Here is a 23,325-nt window from a genome sequence, read left to right on the forward strand (position 1 = left end):
GTTGTATCATCTGCATACTTGATGATGGTGTTAGTACCATGTACAGGTGTGCAGTCATAGGTGAAGAGGGAGTAGAGGAGGGGGCTCAGCACACAGCCCTGTGGAATGCCGGTGTTCAGGGTGAGGGTTGAAGAGGTGTGCTTGTCTAACCTAACAGACTGGGGTCTGTTGGTTAGAAAGTCCAGTATCCAGTTGCAGAGGGAGGGGTCGATGCCCAGGTTACCGAGTTTGGTGATCAGTTTTGATGGTATAATGGTGTTGAATGCTGAGCTGTAATCGATGAATAGCATTCTTACGTGAAGATGGGACTGGTGAGATTATTCTGCCAGGAGACAGCCTAGATCTTATGGGCCGTGTGGTCTCCTTCTATGTTATGGTAAGTAAGCGAGGCCCTCTATTTGCCCGGTGGGTGTGCTACTCAACGTAAAGAAAACGCAATGAATCCTGACAGGGGTGGTGGTGAAGGCAGATATGATAGTGGCATTTAAGATGCTTTAGGATAGGCACATGGATATGCTGGGAATGCATCTCGTGTAGGTCTAGATTAGCTTAAAGGGCCTGTCCCACTTCCACAACCTAATTCACGACATTTTTTACTCGTGGACATTTTTCATCATGCTAGAAACCCCCCCCCGACCTACTTGATGCCACGAGTGCCTACGACTAGCATCACGGCCTACTACATAGAAAATAGGTGCAGGAGTAGGCCATTCGGCCCTTCGAGCCTGCTCCGCCAGTTACTGTAAATGGTGACCTCTGACCTACATACAACCTCCTACGACCTCGTGACGACCATGCTGCGAATATGAGTCAAGGGCAAACTCGGCAGAGGTCGTGAATTCGGTCGTGAAAGTGGGACAGGCCCTTAACATGGCATCATGTTCGGCACAGACATGGTGGGCTGAAGGGTCTGTTCCTGTGCTGTACTCTTCCATGTTCTATGTACCCCTAATATCTTTCAGGCAAATTATATCATGATAATATTTTACATATTTGCACAAGACTGGCTAAGTGCCACTAAAGCACCCGGGCAGATGTATACTGTATTCTCACCGCCTGGGATTTAATCTTACATTTGCTCTTTGACATTTCACCAATGTTTCCTCGGGACCTATTTGTGCTTCTCGTAAGCACCTCTGTCAAATTCATAAAACCTATGTAGCTGGCACCGTCAGGCCAATATTAATGTCGTAAACTGAAGTGAGTTATATGTTGTACTTTTAACTCTGCATTTGAAGTAAGGCCCAAATGGAAATGTCATTACCGGGAATGAAGTGATCTCTGTGATAAGGGTGTGATTTATACAAAACATGTTGATTTAATGGTGTTACCCAATCCTGAGCATTGGTGCTTCTACCTGTGTGCTGTTATAAAAGTCAAATGGGAGCAGAATCTGCCAAAAATATTTGGAAGCTCGGAACCAAAGTTAGAAGTCATCGACCTGGTGTTGGAACAATCTAATGAAAGACCATTGCCTTGAAACCTTGGCTCCACTGCTCTGCACCCTCTCTACTGATGTTACTTGACCTACGGAGCATTTGAAGCATTTTCTGTTCATTATAAATAAGTGCGCTCATTAAAGGATACAACTATCCGGATACAATGAGGGGCTGAGCTATAGGGAGAGGTTGCGCAGGCTAGGACATTATTCCTTGGAGAGCAGGAGAATGAGGGGTGATCTAATAGTGTACAAAATAATCAGAGGAATAGATTGGGCAAATGCACAGAGTCTCTTGCCCGGAGAAGGAGAATCGAAAACTAGAGGACTGTGGCGGGCCGAGCCACCTTGGTCTCGAAGTGTCGTTTGTCGAGCTCGAGCACTCGCGCGGACCTGGCGTGATCTGGGCCGACCAATCAATGTTGACCTGGGTGAACAGCTGGGGGGGGAGGATGCAGCGGGCGATGGAGCTAGTCTTCACTTCACAGTCAACACGTGAACACGCACACACCCTCTTCAGTGGTGACCCCGACGATCCAAAACGGCCTCTTTTGGATTTCATCATCCCTGGAGAAGACAACCCAGATCAGCAGAACGCAGTTTCAACAAAACTGCCCACCTTCTGGACATCACAGCCCCAAGTGTGGTTTGAACAAGCTGAAGCCCAATTCCACATCTGCCAGATAACTGCCGAGGTGACCAAGTGCTACTATGTGGTCAGTGGAGCAGATGACGGAGCTAGTCTTCACTTCGTAGTCGACACGTTAACACACACACCTTGCCCTTTTGTACTATTTGTTGAGCTGTATCGTTTAAATATTAAACGGAGTGTTTATACAAGTGAACCTCTTCAGGACATAGATTTAGGTGAAGGGAAAGGGGGAAATGCTTTGCAAAGAGTTTAGCTACTTCCGATGAAAATTCATTGCCTTAACCCTCTTTTACTCTCCCTCCCTAGATACTGCCTGACCAGCTGTATATTACATAGAACAAAAGAACAGCACAAGCTTTTTGGCCCATAATGTCTGTACAGAACATGAAGCTAAATTCAACTATTCCCACTTACCTGCACATAATCCATATCCATCCATCACCATGTACCTATCTAATAGCATATTTTAGATAGGTACCCCAATCTGTCTTGCTCCACCACAACTGACTGCGTTTTAAGTCATAATAAAATAGCTCGGAAATTATCATGTGCTGGATTTTAAAAGATCTCAACGTGGGTTTATTTTTTATTTTTTAGAATTCACCACTTTCCAAATTCCCAGCCAACACCTCCACACCTAATATTGTACATGTTACACGGCTCCTCCACGCTGTCTTCACAAATCATGAAACCCCTGGCGAAGCTGGTGCTCACTCACCTGCGACCCCTGGTTAAACCCGACCTGGGTCCCCTGCGGTTCGGTTACCAAACAAAGATGGGGGTTGAGGACGCCATCATCCACCGATGGAGCATCGTTCCTATGCTCACCTGGATAAGCCGGGAAGCATTGTGAGTCTTTTTTTTCACTTCTCCAGTGCCTTTAACACCTGCGCAGCTAGGGAGCAAACTGACGAAGATGCGGGTGGATGCTCCACTGGTGTCCTGGAGCACCAACTCCTTGACTGCACGACCACAGCATGTCAGACTACAGAACTGGGTCTCGGACATGGTCGTGAGCAACACAGGGGCCTCACAGAGGACGGGTCCTCTCTCCATTCCTGTTCACCATCTACACCTCGGACCAGATATAACTCGGACTCCTACCACCTGCAGAGGTTTTCGGCTGACTCAGCAATTGTGGGCTGCATCAGTGAGGGGAGGGAAGCTGAACACAGAGGTGTAGTCAATGACTTTGTAGAGTGGTGTGGTCTGAATCACCTGCAGCTGACAAGACTAAGGAGTTTGTGGTGGACTTTAACAGGAGGAACATCCCTGTCCCCTGTCTCCATCAATAATGTGGATGTACAGTTTACCAAGGAATACAAATACCTTGGAGTGTACTTGGACAGTAAACTGTCTGGACCGGTTCAGGAACAGTGAAGCCCTGTACAAGAAGGGGCAGAGCCAGCTGTACCTTTTGAGAAGGCTCCGCTCCTTCAACATCTGCAGTAAGATGCTGCAAATGTTCTACCAATTGGTGGTAGCCAGTGCCATCTTCTTCACTGCCGTGTGCTGGGGCAGCAGGGCGAAGGCTGCGGACACCAACAGGATTAACAAGCTCATCACGAAGGCAGGCTCCATCCATAGGGTGGAGTTGGATTCATGGGAGGTGGTCTTGGAGGGGACGATGCTCCTCAAACTGTGGAGCACCTTGGACAATACAGCCCACCCCCTCCATGACACACTGGTCAACCCGAGGAGCACCTTCAGCAACAGACTGGTTCCAACAAGATGCAGTAAGGAAAGCTACAGGAGATCCTTTCCCCCTGTGGCTATCAAACTGTACAACTCCTCCCCCTTCTGTCGTGGGGTAGACTGACTCCCCTCCCAACCCCCACCACCCTCCCCCCACACCCCCCCCCCCACACCCCCCACACCCCTCCCCCCACACCCCTCCCCCCCCTCCCCAATCCTTCCACTGGCCACTTTAATTTAATGTTTCATGTATCTTGTTGTGTTTTATGACTGTTGGCGGACCAATTGGTACAGGAGCCTGAAGACTGCAACAACCAGGTTCAGGAATAGCTACTTCCCCACAGCCATCAGGCTATTAAACCTGGCTTGGACAAAACTCTGATTATTAATAACCCATTATCTGTGATTTGCACTGAATCAGTTTATTTATTCATGTGTGTATATATTTATATTATGATATATGGACACACTGATCTGTTTTGTAGTAAATGCCTACTATGTTCTGTGTGCTGAAGCAAAAGAAGAATTTCATTGTCCTGTACAGGGACACGTGACAATAAACTCACTTGACTTGACTTGAATTTCCCTCCTGGGATAAATAAAGGTCTATTGTATAGATAGATAGATAGATATAATTTATTGCCACACAGCCAGGCTGGTTGAAATTTGGGTTGTCGTAGCTGTGGGGAGAGCGGCACCCAGTTGGCATTGACTATTGGTTGGGGGAAGCACCCGAGGCTTGGACGTGTTCAATCCTAGTCTTGCAAGTAAAATATGTTCATGTCTCTGCCCCAACAGCTGATTTAAAAAAAAACATTTGGACCGGTCAACAGAAATATAATATGTCAGGGCACACCGGCAACGATCAGATCACCACCATGTACTCAAAACAAACTTTTTTAAAGGAGGGGATGAAGCTGGTGGTGTAATGGGAATTTTAAACCCACAATTTATCATCGGCCATTCACAACCAGTATTAATAATAGGTACACAAAAATGCTGGAGAAACTCAGCGGGTGCAGCATAGATTAATATTACGTGCGACTCGTACATAATGGCAACAAATATGAGAAACATCACGAGAATGGAGTGCGTCTTATCGGGTATGTGTCATTTGGGTGAGGCCACTTAAAAGGTGGCATCTAATGCCATTTTTAATGTTTCCGAAAAACTGAACAGCTTAATTAGTAATGACATAATGATTGAGTTTAAGGCGCTTCCAGCGTTTATTCCGCCTTCAAGAGCGTAAACAAAATTCACATCCTGTGCAGGCATGTCTACGTTTGACGCGCATTAATAACGCTCCATATACATGAGATATTAAAGAATAAAAGCTCCACAGAACAGGAACAACACGAGGCATTGTATGTAGAACAGGAAAGGCAAACTGGAGTAACTCAGCGGGTTAGGCAGCGCCTCTGGAGAAAAGGAATACGGACCCTTCTTCAGACCTGTATAAGCAGAATGGGACTTTCTTGGGTACTTTGACTATTTCTTTGGGTATTTGAAGCGATATGGTTGTGAGTTGCTCGGCAGTCAACATTCTCTGTGACGGGACTCGTGTCCCATGTTGATGTTTACAAGCATGTGATCCGTGGTCTCCTTGCCCCGCTGGTGACCCATCCTGTGGTGTTGGAGTGTGCGAGATTCCTATCCCGGACAGCGAGTTGCCAAGACGAATGTATCTATTCCTTAACCAATGAGCAGCAATCTCCCTGTATAAATAGAGACCAGCACAGGCGTTGCAACTGTTCGGAGTGAGTTGAGGCAGATGTGGACGAGAATGCAAGCTCGTTGGAGAAGTTTGGTGTCAACGTTTCCTTTGCTAGTTTTTCTGTAGTGCATCAGGTAAGAACATTGACCAGTTACTTTTCCTTATTAATTTTAGCTGAATTGCATAAACGATTAAATCAATAGTTTGGCATTAAATCAACCCACTTTGCCATAAGAAACACAGGTGGATGTGCAATGTGAAATAGCATCTGATACGTTCTTGTACTGTAAATGTTTTTTTTTTTTGACCCAGTATCTTAACTCTCTCGGTACTGAGTTGGAGTAAAATAGGGAAACGTTGGAAACACTCCACGGGTCGAGCAGCATCTGTGTGAGTTTGTTGTTTCCAGTCGAGAACTTCTTGAGAGAGAGGTGGGTGGAGGGACCAGAGCAGTGTTACGGTGGATAAACACAACGTGCTGGAGTAACTGCAGCGGGTCAGGCAGAAATCTGACCAGTCTGAAGAAAGTTTCATAGAAACATAGAAAATAGGTGCAGGAGTAGGCCATTCGGCCCTTCGAGCCTGCACTGCCATTCAATATGATCATGGCTGATCATCCAACTCAGTATCCTGTACCTGCCTTCTCTCCATACCACATGATCCCTTTAGTCACGAGGGGCACATCTAACTCCCTCTTAAATATAGCCAATGAACTGGCCTCAACTACCTTCTGTGGCAGAGAATTCCACAGATTCACCACTCTCTGTGTAAAAAATGATTTTCTCATCTCAGTCCTAAAAGACTTCCCCCTATCCTTAAACTGTGACCCCTTGTTCTGGACTTCCCCAACATCGGGAATAATCTTCCTGCATCTAGCCTGTCCAACCCCTTAAGAATTTTGTAAGTTTTTATAAGATCCCCCCTCAATCTTCTAAATTCTAGCGAGTACAAGCCGAGTCTATCCAGTCTTTCTTCATATGAAAGTCCTGCCATCCCAGGAATCAGTCTGGTGAACCTTCTCTGTACTCCCTCTATGGCAAGAATGTATTTCCTCAGATTAGGAGACCAAAACTGTACGCAATACTCCAGGTGTGGTCTCACCAAGACCTTGTACAACTGCAGTAGAACCTCCCTGCTCCTATACTCAAATCCTTTTGCTATGAATGCTGACATACCATTCGCTTTCTTCACTGCCTGCTGCACCTGCATGCCTACTTTCAATGACTGGTGTACCGTGACACCCTGGTCTCGTTGCATCTCCCCTTTTCCTAATCGGCCACCATTCAGATAATAATTCTTTCCAACCCGAAACTTCACCCAACCCTTTTCTCCAGAGTTGCTGCCAGAGTTACTCCAGAGTTACTCTGCTTGTGCTTCTGAGAACCAAGAAGAGGGTGGTGACGACTGGAGAGACAGTGGACAGCTCGGAAAGACGGCAACCGGGGCATGGGGGGGTTGGCAGCCCAAACCGCATGCTCTGTGAGGAGGAGATACAATCAAACTACGGATAAACTCATGAAAAAAAATCCCTCAGGGGTGCCCGAGAGGGGGGGAGGATGAGCACCCCAATTTGACGGATCAAAGGCTAATGGCAATGGACAACCGACTATGAGTATGAAATGCAGATGTGGAAAGGTCTGCAAGAACGGTCAAGGCCTGAAGATTCACCAGACCCGGATGAAGTGTTTGGAGGGAGAGGGAGTGTCACATCGCACAGGAGTTTTACCTGGTGAGATGCAGGAGGAGCTGGGCCCGGAAGCACCCCGTAGAGCCCGAAGCCTACAAGTCCCTCAGAACCGACCTCCAGAGAAGGTTCGAGTCAAATGGCCTCAGGCCTGCAAGACGGCAGTGTGGCATCAGTTCGACGAGGACGTCGACAAGGTGCGAGAAGCAACTGCGAAGGGAGACGTGGACCGAAGGCTGCGGTCGATGACGACAATCATCATCAGCCCAGCTGTGGAAAGGTTTGGAACAGTGGAGAAGAAGCCGGCCAGAACACCTTTCACCATGAACCAACGAGTGACAAAGATCCACAAGATCCGGCAGGAGCTGAAGTCCCTCAAGAAGCAGAATAAAGAGGCCAGCGAAGAGCAACGTGGCCCCCGCAGCTGCCAGTCCTGTGCAGAGACCAATGGATGGGGAGAGAAAAATAGAAACAAAGGTGTAACTGTGAATTCCATGAACCGGTATTAGATACCGGAGACATTCGGCGTATGAGGAATGATTGTTGGAGAGAAAAACAACAAACATTATCTGATCATGATCTTTCGTCAGAATTGGTCGGTTAGATCCCTAGAATACATAGACAATAGCTGCAGGAGTAGGCCTTTAGGCCCCATGAGCCAGCACTGCCATTCAATGTGATCATGGCTGATCATCCACAATCAATACCCCGTTCCTGCCTTCTCCCCATACCCCTTGATTCTACTAGCCCTAAGAGCTCTATCCAACTTTATTTTGAATGCACCTAGTGAATCAGCCTCCACTGCCTTCTGAGGCAGAGAATTCCACAAATTTACAACTCTCTGTGTGAATTTTTTTCCCCTCATCTCAGTTCTAAATGGCCTACCCTTTATTCTTAAACTGTGGCCCCTGGTTCTGGACTCCCCCAACGTCGGGAACATGTTTCCTGCATCGAGTGTGTCCAATCCTTAATAATTTTATGTTTCTATAAGATCACCCTCTCATCCTTCTAAATTCCAGTGAATACAAACCCAGTCGCTCCATTCTTTCATCAGATGCCAGTCCCGCCACCTCGTGAAACTCGCTGCACTCCCCCAATAGCAAGAATCTCCTTCCTCAAATTAGGAGATCAAAACTGTACACAATACTCTGTGTGTGGTCTCAACAGGGCCCTGCACAACTGCAGAAGGACCTCCTTGCTCCTATACTCAACTCCTCTCGCTATGAAGGTCAACATGCCATAAGCTATCTTCACTGCCTGCTGTACCTGCATGCTTACTGATATAAATTTAAAAGGCTGCTTATCTGAAATGGTTTATTTTGTTGAGTTATGAGTGCTGTAATGCACCAAGTTGGCTGAGGAGATGCTGTTTCATGAGTTAGTATTGGGTTTTGTTGTGGTGGTGCCGGAGGTCAAAGGGTGGTCAGGGTGGATGGAAGATTGAAGCCAATTAATTCTAACCTGTAGTTGGGGCACGGTGGTGCAGCGGTAGAGTTGCTGCCTTACAGCGCCAGAAACCTGGATTCAATCCTGACTATAGGTGCTGTCTGTACGGAGTTTGTACATTCTCCTCGTGAGCACGTGGATTTTCTCCGGGAGCTCCGGTTTCCCCCCCACACTCCAAAGACGTACAGGTTTGTAGGTTAATTGGCTTGGGTAAAAAGTGTGTAGGAGAGTCTAGTGTACGGGAATCGCCGGTCGGCACGGATTTAGTGGGCCACAGTGCCTGTTTCCACGCTGTATCTCTAAACTAAACTAAACAAAACATCTATATTTGGTTTTCTTCAGGTCAATCCTTGTTCCTCTTCTCTCCCTCCATGAATAGTCTTTCAGTGCCCACCACAACTCCACCAAGGGGTATAACTGTGAAGTCCTATCATTAATGCCTGTTCCTTGCCTGTATTATTGGGATGGCCAGGGGTAGATTGATGAATGCAGCCATGCAGCTGGTGCGTTCGGGATCCAACTGAGAACCAGCTAAGGTTCTGGCTTCTCATTGTGGCGTTTATAAATCCAAGGTGGGGGAAGGAGTGGAGATGGAGTGGAGACAACTTTTAAGAAGATAGACAACTTTTAATAAGCCAGAGATACACAGCTGTGAAGTTCGGCGGACATTTAACATTACCGGTCGGTTATCCTTTGTTCTGAAAACTCCTGCTTAAGTTTTTTTTACCCCAATGAGCCAATGAAAATGACCGGTCAGCAAAGGTTAACTTAAACTCCCTACGACTACCTCGACTACCTCCAACTACATGGTGACCCCACTACAAATGCACCTACAACTACAGGATTATCGATTATCTCCATGGCGACCAATTTTTGGTCGCAGAAAAATGTTCCACATGTTGAAAAATTTGCGGCGACCATACTGAGGCCGCGACTGGTTCCCAGAATGCAGGAACTCCTCGCGACAATGAAGGAGACTCGCCAGAGACTACCAGCGAACATGTGGCGAGCGCAGAGTCTCCTGCACTCGCCTAAAAAGTCGCTTAAGTGGGACAGGCCCTTAAGGGGGACTCTTTCCACCCAGAGAGTGATAAAAGTCCTTGGAATGCATTGCCAGAGAGATAGGTTGAAGTAGAGTAGCTGACAGCATTTGTCTGGACAGGCACAAACCGCCTTGGCAGAGAAGCTTACAGGCCTTTGCTCCATGTACACGGTGGGCTGAATGGCCTGTTTCTCTACTGTATGACTCAATTTATAGCCCCTTGCCTGTGAAATCTGCTGTTGCTACACCTTGAGCAACAATACAGGATAGATGTGGCCTGAGCCAAACACCTGGGATATGTTTTACCAGGTTCAGAAGAACCAGCAAACAAAATAAGGGTAGGCTACGATCTGGTCTATAAAATTGTTTGTGTTCCAGGGTGGACTGTAGTTCTGGAGTGGTTGATAGGATTTATCAGTGAATTACAAACTCTGCAGCAGCTTAAAGGGAGGAGATTGATGGGATGGATAAGCAAGCTGTTTGGCATATTCTAAATTATTTCTGTTTTCGATTGGCCACTGTATATTCCCATCACAGCCACTCTCGGTACTTGGACAAAGATATCTGCCTTTGCTATGAGGATGCCCTTGGGATGTGGAAACTGATCTCCGTATCCAAGGCGTCTTGGAACTTAAATGTCAGATGGGCCTTGCCTCAGTCATTTGGCGTAAAGTCTGGTTTTGTACACCTCATAGTATGGTTCCGTGACGACTTGAGCTTGTCCCTGCACATAAATGAGGATGGCCTTGCTTCAGCAAAGGTTAGACAATTTCCCTGTTGACATACAATACCGATACAATACCATTTATTTGTCATTTCAACCTCGCATGAAGTTCAACTGAAATTTGGTTTCTGCAGTCATACAAACAAGAAAAAGAACCAAGACGCACACCAACACAATTTACACAAACATCCATCACAGTGAATCTCCTCCTCACTGTGATGGAAGGCAAAGTCTTGCCTCTCCCCTGCTCTCCATTCTTCTCCCGAAGTCAAAGTCAAAACCCCCGGCGGTCGCTAGCAAATCCCGCGGCCATTTAAAGCCGCGCCGGGCGATGTAAGGCCCCGCTCCAGGTCTTGATGTTGGAGCCCTCGGCGGCTGCTAGCAAGTCCCGCGACTGTTTAAGCTGTGCCGGGCGATGTAAGGCCCCGCTCCAGGCCACTTTCAAACCTGAATTTCGGGCGGGAGAAGTTGCTGTTGCTGGTGCTCCGCAAAGCAGTCCCCCACCGGGGACCCTCGAGCTCCGGGTGTCACCATCCACCGGAGTCGGGTCGCAGCAGCGCGCCACCACAGCTCTACACGCCCCGAAGCCGGCCAGCCCCACGATGGCAAGTTCGCAGCTCCGCCGGCTCCGTGACTTGAGCCCCCAGGTCGTTCCGGTTGGAGGCCGCTCCACGGTGCTGGGCCCCAACAACAACGGAGACCCGGCAGGGAAAAGGTCGGGTTCCCGTACAGGGAAGAGATTTAAAAGTTTCCCCCGCCCCCCACACATACACAGTTTAAAAAACCACTACAAACTATACCCCTCACGGGACAAAACAATAAAACAAGACAGACGGACTGCAGAGGCCGCTGCGACGTCGGTCACGCCACCCACCATGTAATTGGCTTCATTCCACTGGGGAGCTGGATGGAAATGAGGTGCAGTATTGAGATTGAGGATTACAATATGGCCAGACTGCCTTGACCTTGGCCTACACTGTGACTGTGGTGGACCAGTCAGTTGGAGTCATGCCATAGGGTGCCAAACATAGGATGGATATGGGCTTCTGAGTGGAGTCTACTTTTGAACAAGGTTATTTACATTCCTCTCATTTGACAGCAACAAAGTACTTTCAGGTGGATGTTTCTTGGCATTGTTGCACAATGAAAATCATGCCCATTGCTGCTCTTGATGGACAGAATTCACACTGCCCTGGGTAGCAGCTCTCTTCCATCGGAATGCAGAGGACTTAGGTGGTGATCTTGCCTTTGGCAGACAATAGACAATCCCTCTGATTTTTACATTCCCCTTTCTTGCAGTTGGTCACGATTGCAGCATCTCAGAGGTCTCCTGCCAAACAGTCCTCCAAATTCACTTAAAGGTAAGTTGTAGATGTCAGGAGTTGTTCTTTGCACAGGGGATAGTGGATCTTTGGAATAGACCAGCCTCTGATGTGTGGATGGTGATTCTCTAGTGCTTTAAGCAGGAGCTCCAGCTATTATTCTTGAGGATGCACGTCACATCTTATTTAAAGGTATTGGAGCCCGATGGACTAATTACAATTGTATAGATGGAAGGAAGAGCTTCCCAGACATTTTACCCCAAAGCTCCTGCATAATTTTCTGGTTAATTCTCTCTCTAGTTTTGGATGGGCTATGGGCCTGTCCCACTTAGGCGATTTTTAGGCAACTACAGGCGACTAGTTTGTCACCACATGTTCGCCGGTGGTTGCCGGGAATAGTCTCCTCAGTCGCGCAAAAAGTTGAAACATTTTCGATGACAGTGGGTTTGACGCCAATGAGCGTAGCTTGACTTCTTCTGACGTAGGTGCTGTTGTAGGTTGTCGCCAGGATGACGTAGGTTGTCGGCGACCTGCTACGACTATGACAGTCTCCGGCAGTTGCCTAAAACATCGCCAAGTGGGACAGGCCCATTAGGAGTGTTTTCACAACTGGTAACACCGTGCTTTAATAGAGCCATAGCTTGACAGAGTGATACAGCGTGGAAACAGGTCCAAACCGGCCAACATGTCCCAGCTAAACTAGTCCCACCTGCTTGCATTTGACCCATATCTCTCCAAACCAGTCCTATCCATGTACCTGTCTAGGGCAGACTGGTGGGACAAAGGGCCTTTGACAGTTCATATATTGAGTTTCCTTTTATTCTTCTACAAGATTTGTAGGTAAGCAGAATGCATGGACTCCAGTGATAATGAACTTGGCAAGTACTGGTCCTTGCAATCTATTCTGGCCGTACTTTAAAAGCTCTGCTGGGTTGTTTTTTTATCCCTCTTGAGAAGGGAAAAAAAACCAAGGTGTTCCGTTTCCTTAATTTTACTTTCTTGCAGGTTTGATTGAAGAATGGTGAATGTGCAGGAATGTTCACTTCCCAGCCACCTGTAAAAAAGGCTGAATATGGTTGGATTAAAGCCCCTGGATGTCCCTCCACCATCTAGTATAAAAGTACTTGGTGCCGGGTTAGCAGCTTGCATTGCCGATCTCATTACATTCCCTCTTGATACGACCAAAGTGAGATTACAGGTACATTTTTTGCATGGACTGATGAATATATCTCGTGTTATTTCTCTTGACTGTCACCCTGGCATTGTTGGTCAGTATACTTCCTAATTGGATAAAGATATCTGTGTCTAAATTGCTACAGCATCAGTACTTTGTTTTTGATGTACGATGTTCACCTTGCAACTGGTGGAATAACATGGATGGATAGGGAAGCGCAGGAGGTTGAGGGGGTGATCTTACAGAGGTGTACAAAATCATTTATTTTTACACTGCACGAGTCTATGAGTATTAATAAATAAGAGCATAAATAGGCCCTGAGCCAGTTCTGCAATAAGATCATGGCTTATCTTCAATAAGATCGTGGCTGACCTCTTGCCTGACTGCCAATTGCACATAAAAACTCAACATATTCATGGAGCCAATTACTTAGGCAAATAACTCTTAGGATTCTCATCCTCAAGATAAAGATCAAGATCAAGAGACCAAGAGAGTTTATTGTCATGTGTCCCAGATAGGACAATTAAATTCTTGCTTTGCTTCAGCACAACAGAATAAGTAGGCATAAATAAATACAGAACAGATCAGTGTGACCATATACCAATGAATATATATATACACACATAAATAATCAGATAAAGTGCAATGGGCTATTAATGTTCAGAGTTTTGATCGAGTTGAGTTTAATATCCTGAGGGCTGTGGGGAAGTAGCTATTCCTGAACCTGGATGTCGCAGATTTCAGGCTCCTGTACCTTCTACCTGAAGGCAGCAGGGAGATGAGTGTGTGGCCAGGATGGTGTGGATCCTTGATGATGCTGGCAGCCTTTTTGAGGCAGCGACTGCGATAGATCCCCTCGATGGTAGGGAGGTCAGAGCCGATGATGGACTCGGCAGTGTTTACAACTTTTTGTAGTCTTTTCCGCTCCTGGGCGCTCAAGTTGCCGAACCAAACCACGATGCAACCGGTCAGCATGCTCTCTACTGTGCACCTGTAGAAGTTAGAGAGAGTCCTCCTTGACATACCAACTCTCCGTAATCTTCTCAGGAAGTAGAGGCGCTGATGTGTTTTCTTTATAATTAGATCAGTGTTCTCGGACCAGGAGAGATCTTCAGAGATATGCACGCCCAGGAATTTGAAGCTCTTGACCCTCTCCACCATTGACCCGTTGATATAAACGGGACTGTGGGTCCCCATCCTACCCCTTCCAAAGTCCACAATAAATTGTTTGGTTTTGCTGGTGTTGAGAGCCAGGTTATTGTGCTGGCACCATTTGGTCAAACGGTCTATCTTCCTTCTATACTCTGACTCATCTCCATCAGTGATACGGCCCACAACAGTGGTGTCGTCAGCGAACTTGATGACGGAGTTCGCACTATGTCTGGCTACGCAGTCATGAGTATAGAGTGAGTACAGCAGGGGGCTGAGTACGCAGCCTTGAGGTGCTCCCATGCTGATTGTAATCGAGGCTGACACATTTCCACCAATATGGACAGATCTTGGTCAATACGGAAAGTCGAGGATCCAATTGCAGAGGGATGCGCAGAGACCCAGTTCTGCGAGTTTGGTAACCAGCTTGGAGGGGATGATTGTATTAAATGCCGAGCTGTAATCAATGAATAACAGCCTGACATATGAGCTTTTGTTGTCCAAGTGGTCCAGAGCGGAGTGGAGGGCCAGAGAGATCGCATCCACTGTTGATCTGTTGTGGCGGTAAGCGAACTGCAGTGGGTCCAGGTTTTTTGTCGAGGTAGGAGTTGATGTGCACCATAACCAACCTCTCAAAGCACTTCATCACCACCGACGTTAGTGCCACTGGTCGATAGTCATTGAGACACGTCACCTTGCTCTTCTTGGGCACCGGTATAATTGATGCCCTTTTAAAGCAGGTGGGGACCTCAGACCTCAGAAGTGAGAGGTTGAAAATATCCGTAAAATTTCCAGCCAGTTGGTCCGCACAGGTTTTTAGAACACGAACGGGTATAGCACCAGGCGCTTTCCGAGGGTTCACCCCTCTGAAGGATTTTCTGACGTCGACCTCAGGGACCGCGACTGAAATACCATCACAGTGAATGGGGGCTCGAGAAGGCACATCAGTATTCTCCCTATCAAAGCGTGCGTAAAACACATTGAGCTCGTCAGGGAGTGATGTGTCGCTGACATGCGTGCTGCCTCCTGATTTCGCCTTGCAGGAGGTGATTGCATTCAGGCCCCGCCACAGCTGCCGAACATCTGTCTCATCCTCCAGTTTGGAGCAGAAGTTCCTTTTGGCCTTTTTGATGGCCTTACTAAGGTCGTACCTGGACTTCTTGTAGTCCTTGGTATCTTCGGATATGAATGCCCGGGAACTGGAATTCAGAAGATTGCGGATCTCTTAGTTCATCCAAGGCTTCTGATGGGGAAACACTTGGAAGGTTTTTGTTGGGATGCAGTCCTCCACACATTTCTTTATGAAGTCTGTAACGACTGTGGCGTATTCGTTCAGGTCCGTTGCCGGATCCCTGAACATTGCCCAATCTACAGACTCCAAACAGTCCTGGAGTTGTTCCTCTGCCCCCCCGACCAGCTCTGTACAGTCCTCACCCCTGGGGGTGTGCTCTTTAATTGCTGCCTGTAGGCAGGAAGAAGCAGCACCGCAGTATGGTCGGATTTACCAAAGTGAGGGCGAGGGATAGAACGATAGGCATTCTTGTTGGTGGTGTAGCAGTGGTCGAGGGTGTTTGGGCAGGAGACATGTTGGTGGAAGTTAGGGAGCGATGTCTGAGAGACAAAATGTGTTCATGGTCTTCTCTAATAGATGATTGATTAGTACAGGTGTCAGAGGTTATGAGGAGAAGGCAAGAGATTGGGGTTAGGAGGCAGAGATAGATCAGCCATGATACTTGATGGGCCGAATGCCTAATTCTATCCCTTATGATCTTATGATAAATCACATTCTTAAACAACGCCTCCTTATTCTACATTCTTGGAGTTATCTATTCATTTATGGTCAGTTATCCATTTCAACTTTCACTTGTACAGCATGAATGTAGAATGTGCCAAGCTGCTCTACAGGAAAATGTTTTTTAAAAAATCACCAAAAAGCCAAAGAGGGCAAACGCTGGAAATGGTCAGCAGGTCAGCAAGGAGCGAGAGAGAGAAAACGGGGAATTACAGACCAGTTAGCCTGACTTCGGTGGTGGGAAAGATGCTGGAGCCAATTATTAAAGAGGTAATAATGGGGCATTTGGATAGCAGTAAAAGGATTAGTCCAAGTCAACATGGATTTATGAAAGGGAAATCATGCTTGACTAATCTTCTGGAATTTTTGAGGATGTGACAAGTAAAACGGATGAAGGGGTGCCAGTGGATGTAGTGTATCTAGACTTTCAGAAAGCCTTCGATAAGGTCCCGCACAGGAGACTGGTGACTAAAGGTCCCGCACGGGAGACTGGTGACGCAACTGTTTACCATATATATTAATGATTTGGAAGAGGGAATTAGGAGCAACACTAGCAAGTTTGCGGATGACACAAAGCTGGGTGGCAGTGTGAACTGTGAAGAGGATGTTAGGAGGTTGCAGGGTGACCTGGACAGGTTGAGTGTGTGGGCAGATGCGTGGCAGGTGCAGTATGATATAGATAAATGTGAGGTTATCCACTTTGGCGGCAAAAATAAGGGGGCAGATTATTATCTCAATGGGGTTAGTTTAGGTAAGGGGGAGGTACAGCGAGACCGAGGCGTCCTTGTACACTGGTCACTGAAAGTTGGTGTGCAGGTACAGCAGGCAGTGAAGAAAGCTAATGGAATGTTGGCCTTCATAACAAGAGGATTTCAGTATAGGAGTAAAGAGGTTCTTCTGCAGTTGTATAGGGCTCTGGTGAGACCACATCTGGAGTATTGTGTACAGTTTTAGTCTCCTAATTTGAGGAAGGACATGTCGACCCTTCTACCTGCCGCGGGAGTTCACAACTGTTGTTATTCTGGCTGTTTATATTCCACCAAGCGCTAACGTCAAGCTAGCACTGAACACCCTGCTAGCATCAATCAACAAATTACAGATGGCGCACCCTGATGGGATTTTCATCGTGGCTGGAGATTTCAACCAGGCTAATCTAAAAACTGTCCTCCCTAAATTCCACCAGCATGTCACGTGTCCGACGAGAGGTCAAAATGCACTGGATCACGTGTACAGCAACATTAGGGATGGATACAAAGCCTCCTCTCTCCCTCATCTCGGCCAGTCTGACCATCTATCACTCTTTCTCACCCCGGCATACAGACCTCTCATTATGAGAACCAAGCCCAGTGTGAGAAACATAGAGACTTGGCCCGAGGGCGCTGCCGCCCAACTTCAGGACTGTTTTGAGCGCACCGAGTGGGACTTGTTTGCAAACCAGGACATACAGGAATATACATCTACAGTCATGTTCTATATACAGAACTGTATCAACAACGTCACTGTCGACAGGGAGGTCAGGTGCTATCCAAACAACAAACCATGGATGACCAGGGATGTCAGGAATCTGCTGAGGGAACGCAACTCAGCCTTTAGATCTGGCAGTGATGAATTGTACAGCACTGCCAGATCTAAACTAAAGAGAGCCATTAAAGAGGCAAAGACAGCCTATGGAAGAAGGTTAGAGGGGTATTTTAACGAGAGGGACCCTCGGCGTGTCTGGCAGGGCATTCAGCAACTCACAAACTACAAGGGCAAGGGGGGGCCGATCATCTGCAGCAGTAACAACTCGCTAGCTGAGGAGCTCAACCATTTTTTCGCCCGTTTTGAGCTGAATGAGGCAGAGCCTGCACCTGCAGCCGCGCCCAGCACTGACGACCTGGCACTCACTGTGCCACTCGCTGTGAGTACGGAGGATGTCAGAAGAACACTCCGCAGGGTCAACCCCAGGAAGGCTGCTGGCCCAGATGGCATCCCAGGGAGAGTATTGCGGGACTGTGCAGACCAGTTAGCGGAGGTTTTTAGCGACATCTTCAACCTCTCTCTGTCAACGTGCACTGTCCCTAAATGCTTTAAGACTGCTACCATCGTGCCTGTACCCAAAAAAACATCCATTACCAGCTTGAATGACTATAGACCTGTTGCTCTCACTTCAACGGTGATGAAGTGTTTTGAACGGCTGGTCCTGGCCCACATTAAGTCCTCACTCCCATCCACCCTGGATCAGCATCAGTTTGCATATAGAGCAAATAGGTCAACGGAGGAGGCCATCAACATAGCTCTACATTCTGCACTGACACATCTGGAGCGTCCTGGCTCATATGTGAGGATGTTATTTGTAGATTTTAGTTCTGCATTTAATCCAATCATCCCCAGCAGAATGGTGGACAAACTGTCTGATCTGGGTGTTAATGCAAACACATGCGGATGGATTAAGGACTTTCTAACAGACCGCCCACAGACTGTCAGGATGGGGTCCAATTACTCCCCAGTCCTGACGCTCAGCACAGGTGCGCCACAAGGTTGTGTGCTGAGTCCCATCTTGTATACAATATACATTTATGACTGTATACCAACACACAGTACAAACAGGATCATCAAGTTTGCGGACGACACGACTGTGGTGGGACTGATAAACAACAACGACAAGTTTGCCTACAGGGATGAAGTCCAAAAACTGACTGTCTGGTGTACCAAAAACAACCTGGTACTCAACCCATCAAAGACAAAAGAACTGGTCGTTGACTTCAGGAGGAAGAGGAGAGAGGAACCTGCTCCCTTATACATCAAAGGAGACATGGTGGAGAGAGTCATCGGCTTTAAGTTCCTGGGAATAAACATCTCCCAGGACCTCAAATGGCAAATGAACACCGTCACTCTCGTGAAGAAGTCGCATCAGCGGCTGTATTTCCTGAGGTCTCTGCGGAGAGCAAACGTCTCACAGCCGCTGCTGCTGTCCTTCTACCGATGCGCCGTGGAAAGTATCCTCTCCTATGGAATCCTGGTGTGGTTTGCCAGCTGTACTGTGGCGGAAAGGAGGGCGCTGCAGGGAATTATAAAAACTGCGCAGCGCATTACAAACGCCCAACTACCCTCCTTGGATGACATATATAGGGCCCGATGCTTGCGCCGGGCCACAAATATCAAGCAGGACACATCCCACCCTGCCAACCACCTTTTTACTCTGCTACCCTCGGGGAGGCGATTCAGGTCTCTGAAGGCTTGCACCGGTAGACTAAAAAATAGTTTCTACCCATGTGCGATAAAAGAGCTAAATTCCAACAGAGAACACTGGGGAAGCAAAATATAATTCCAAGAAATGCTGCCAAATTCTTTTAAACTCTTTTAAAATACTTATTTATTATTTTACTAATAAGTGTACATATGTGTTAATGGTTGTCGTGTTTGTATTTTTTTTAACCGGAGGAGATGTAATGGAATTTCGTTGCACAGTTTGTGCAATGACAATAAACGTATTCATTCATTCATTCATTGTGATTGAGGCAGTGCAGCGTAGGTTCACGAGATTGATCCCTGGGATGGCAGGACTGTCATATGAGGAAAGATTGAAAAGACTAGGCTTGTATTCACTGGAGTTTAGAAGGATGAGGGGGTTCTTATAGAAACATATAAAATTATAAAAGGACTGGACAAGCTAGATACAGGAAAAATGTTCCCAATGTTGGGTGAATCCAGAACCAGGGGCCACAGTCTTTGAATAAAGAGGAAGCCATTTAAGACTGAGGTGGGAAATAACTTTTTCACCCAGAGAGTTGTGAATTTGTGGAATTCCCTGCCACAGAGAGCAGTGGAGGCCAAGTCACTGGATGGATTTAAGAGAGAGTTAGATAGAGCTCTATGGGGCTATGGGGATATGGGATGTGGGGAGAAGGCAGGCACGGGTTATTGATTGGGGACAATCAACCATGATCACAATGGCTCGAAGGGCTGAATGCCCTCCTCCTGTACCTATTTTCTATGTTTCTATGTTTCTATGTCAGCCAGCAAAGTGCAGGGAGAGGAACAGATACTGTAAAAATGTTAACTAATGGAGGACCTGAGCGGGTCAGGCAGCTTCTGTGGAGACAGAGGGATAGTCAACATTTTAGGTAACGACCCTGCTCGAGTCCTGATGCAGAGTTCCGACTCAAAACATTGACCATCCCTCTGCCTCCACAGATGCTGCCTGCTTGAGTTGCCAAACCAGGCCGTGTTTACGCTCATCTACCATACATGTGTAGAAGTGCCCGGAATATTGTAATGATCTGAACAAGAAAGTGAATTCCTTTCATCTGTAATCTTTTAAAGGACCTCTAGTAGTATGGTATTGCTGATACAAATAATGGGTTACTCAACCTCTAAAAATGGGGATTTTTCTCATCTTTCACTTCTCCTGAAGATAGAAGTTGGCGGTTTCCTTAAGACTGATTGCTGACTGTTGCTGTGTAAGGAGCTTTGTAGATCCCCTTGTGTGTAGCTGCATGGGAAATTGCACTTCCCGAGCAGCCAATCTGGGTGGGACTTCTGTTCTCTTTTAATCCCAGTCCCAAAGCAAAATGAACTTGTTTGGTTGAGATATGATTTCTCTAACTTCAAGTAACCCTGGCCTTTCCTCTCTTTCCATCCCACCCCCACCCAAGTCGCACCAGCTTCTTGTTTTCGCCCAACAAACAACTAACAACGGCCTGTTTCCTTAATCAGCGTTACTTTTTTGCATATCTTTTATTCATTGTTCTGTATTTCTCTCTACATCATCGTCTATCTCTCGTTTCCCTTTCCCGTGACTTTCAGTCTGAAGAAGGGCCTTGACCCGAAACTTTACCAATTCCTTCTACCCAGAGATGCTGCCTGGCCCGTTGAGCTACTCCAGCTTTTTGTGTCTGCCTTCGGTTTATACCAGCATCTACAGTTCCTTCCTACACACTTGTTTGGTTGAGCCGGCCACTGCCTTCTTTGATTATTCCTTGCAAGGGGAATGGATCAATTTGTTTACTCAGTGCCCTTCTTCTTTCGTGTCCATCTTCCATGTTTCAAATGTTGACATCGCTGTCATCGTCCGTCCTGCAAAGGACGCAAACTTCCGGCGACACTCAGTGGGAGCCATCACTTGTTGCAATAGATGGCGGTGGTAGCAGAATTAGCTCAGGATACTTCCACTTCTGCGATGGGGCCACTCTGTGCCACGAGGAAAAGTTTGTGTGAAAGAAATTCAGTTCCCACTTCCTCTTTAGTCAATCGAGACTAGGTTAATACTGAATCATCATCATCATCATCATGTGGTTAAAGATGGAGACGTCATTGAAAGGCACCAAAGTACACATGCTGCTGCACATTACTCAGGTTGAAGAAGGATCTAAAGACTGAAGAAAGGTCCCGACCCATGTTCTCCTGAGATGTTGCCTGACCCACTGAGTTACACCAGCACTTTGTGACTTATTTTAACCTAGGTTGGCCCTGTGTCTGGTTGGTATCTGTGGGTCCAATTCCAATACACCTCCGTGTTTGAATGGAACAGTATGCTTGCTCCAGTTTGGAATCAATGGCACTTCATGTTGGCTTAGTCTGGAAATAGGACCAATACCATACAGAATTTTCACTGAAGTAAAACTGGTCATTGGTTTGTTTTCCATATCATTGCATATACATCCAATCACAATTAAAATCTTGTTAATTAACCACATTTTTGTGATGCAAAAAGGCAGCTGTGCGAAGTAAAGGGCAATGAGTGTTTGGGAGTGTTTCGGATCTAGAACCAGTTCTTGGAATGCAGACAAGCCGGTGGGAGAACTCAGTGAGTCTGTGGGGAGTAAAGGAATTGTTGACATTCAGGTCAAGAACTTACATCAGATTCTGATACAGTACAATATCAGATATTAAATGAATTGCCTTCAAATTCCTTTCTGTGAATTGGAATTTTTAAATGACATAAATAGAAACTGAAATGCTTGTCAGAAGACATGGTGAGATTTTTATCCCTTCATTGGGTTTGCATAAATATGCCAAATAATGTTGAGCATTCATATACTGGTCTAATTTGGGTATTATATTTACTCTGGCCTGTCTAGGTCACACACGAGTCTAATCATAGTTTTGGATTTACTGTCTGGATCTAACAAGGTTACCTCATTTAATATTTGACTTTGGCTGAATTTATCTTTATCTGGTCATAGACCTTTTGACCCATCACTACTTCAAGCCAACAGATTGGCACTTCTGTCTATCGCTAATACCCAACTCTTGGCCTACTCTACCACTGCGCCACCGTGCCGTTTGATGACGTCTCAAAAAATAGACAAACCACTGGAAAACTATAAGAGTGAGGAGAATTGAAAAGAAAAAAAAATACAAATCAAAATATTCTTCAACTTGGTCTTTATTCTCTGGAGCGCAGAAGGTTAAGGGGGGACTTGATAGAGGTCTTTAAAATGATGAGAGGGATAGACAGAGTTGACGTGGATAAGCTTTTCCCGCTGAGAGTAGGGAAGATTCAAACAAGAGGACATGACTTCAGAATTAAGGGACAGAAGTTTAGGGGTAACATGCGGGGGAACTTCTTTACTCAGAGAGTGGTAGCGGTGTGGAATGAGCTTCCAGTGGAAGTGGTGGAGGCAGGTTCGATTTTATCATTTAAAAATAAATTGGATAGGTATATGGATGGGAAAGGAATGGAGGGTTATGGTCTGAGTGCAGGTAGATGGGACTAGGGGAAAATAAGTGTTCGGCACGGACTTGTAGGGCCGAGATGGCCTGTTTCCGTGCTGTAATTGTTATATATGGTTTGATCAATGCTTTTGGCCTGCAGTTGACTTGAGAGAAATATTTCTGCTATGCTCATCTGGCATGGTGCAGTCTCTGTTTGTAGTTTGCATACCATCAGATCATGACAAGTCAAGAGTGTTTATCATCATATGCCCCGAAGCGGAACAAATAAATTCTTACTTCTTCGGGTTGGTAGTTATTGAGGCATGTCGCCTTACTCTTCTTGGGCACTGATAACATCTATGCCCTTTTAAAGCAAAGGGGAATTTCTGGAGGGAATTGCAATAGATACAAAAATCATTCCCTTTGTTTCACATTCTCTGCAGGAATCTAGAAAGAATAATGGTTATGTGCTGCAAGCGGAGAAGGTTGGAAATTTGGGGCAACAAACAATTTGCTGGGGGAACTCAGTGGGTCAAGCAGCATCTATGAGGTGGAAAAAGGATGGATTGAGAGTGGAGAGAGGCAGAATAAAGAGAAGAGGGAGAGTGTGATTCGGGGGTCAGTGGGTGTTTGGTGAACTGTAGAAGGGCAAATCTTGTGTCATAATGCTCTGGACTTTAATAAGGAATCCATTGACATTGGCTTACACGGACCCAATGTCAACAAGATATATTATCCCTGTTATAAATTCCAGCACATGTTCTGTGCATTATTAAAAATATCCATATCTGGCTTTGTTAAAATTTAATGTGAAAAGGTCCTGGATTGTGATATGAAATCTGGCCCTTGTGCAT

General features: G+C 46.4%; 1 protein-coding gene across 3 annotated transcripts in view; it reads left to right on the plus strand.

The window, feature by feature from the left end:
* The first annotated feature begins 5,169 nt into the window (after positions 1-5,169).
* The window catches only part of LOC116974578 (mitochondrial uncoupling protein 2-like), a 42,082-nt gene continuing 23,926 nt past the window's right edge, over positions 5,170-23,325 (plus strand). For 2 of the 3 annotated variants that reach the window (XR_004412393.1, XM_033023201.1), the window contains exons 1-3: positions 5,171-5,633; positions 11,695-11,756; positions 12,723-12,915. Coding sequence is in view for 2 of the 3 variants with exons in the window: in XM_033023201.1 (XP_032879092.1) it covers positions 12,790-12,915 (126 nt within the window). In the remaining variant the exon portion in view is untranslated. Of the gene's footprint in view, positions 5,634-11,694; positions 11,757-12,722; positions 12,916-23,325 lie in introns of all 3 variants that reach the window. The other variant, XM_033023202.1, reaches the window with a different exon arrangement.

This window comes from Amblyraja radiata, chromosome 6 (genome assembly GCF_010909765.2).
Source record: "Amblyraja radiata isolate CabotCenter1 chromosome 6, sAmbRad1.1.pri, whole genome shotgun sequence".
Classification (NCBI taxonomy): domain Eukaryota; kingdom Metazoa; phylum Chordata; class Chondrichthyes; order Rajiformes; family Rajidae; genus Amblyraja; species Amblyraja radiata.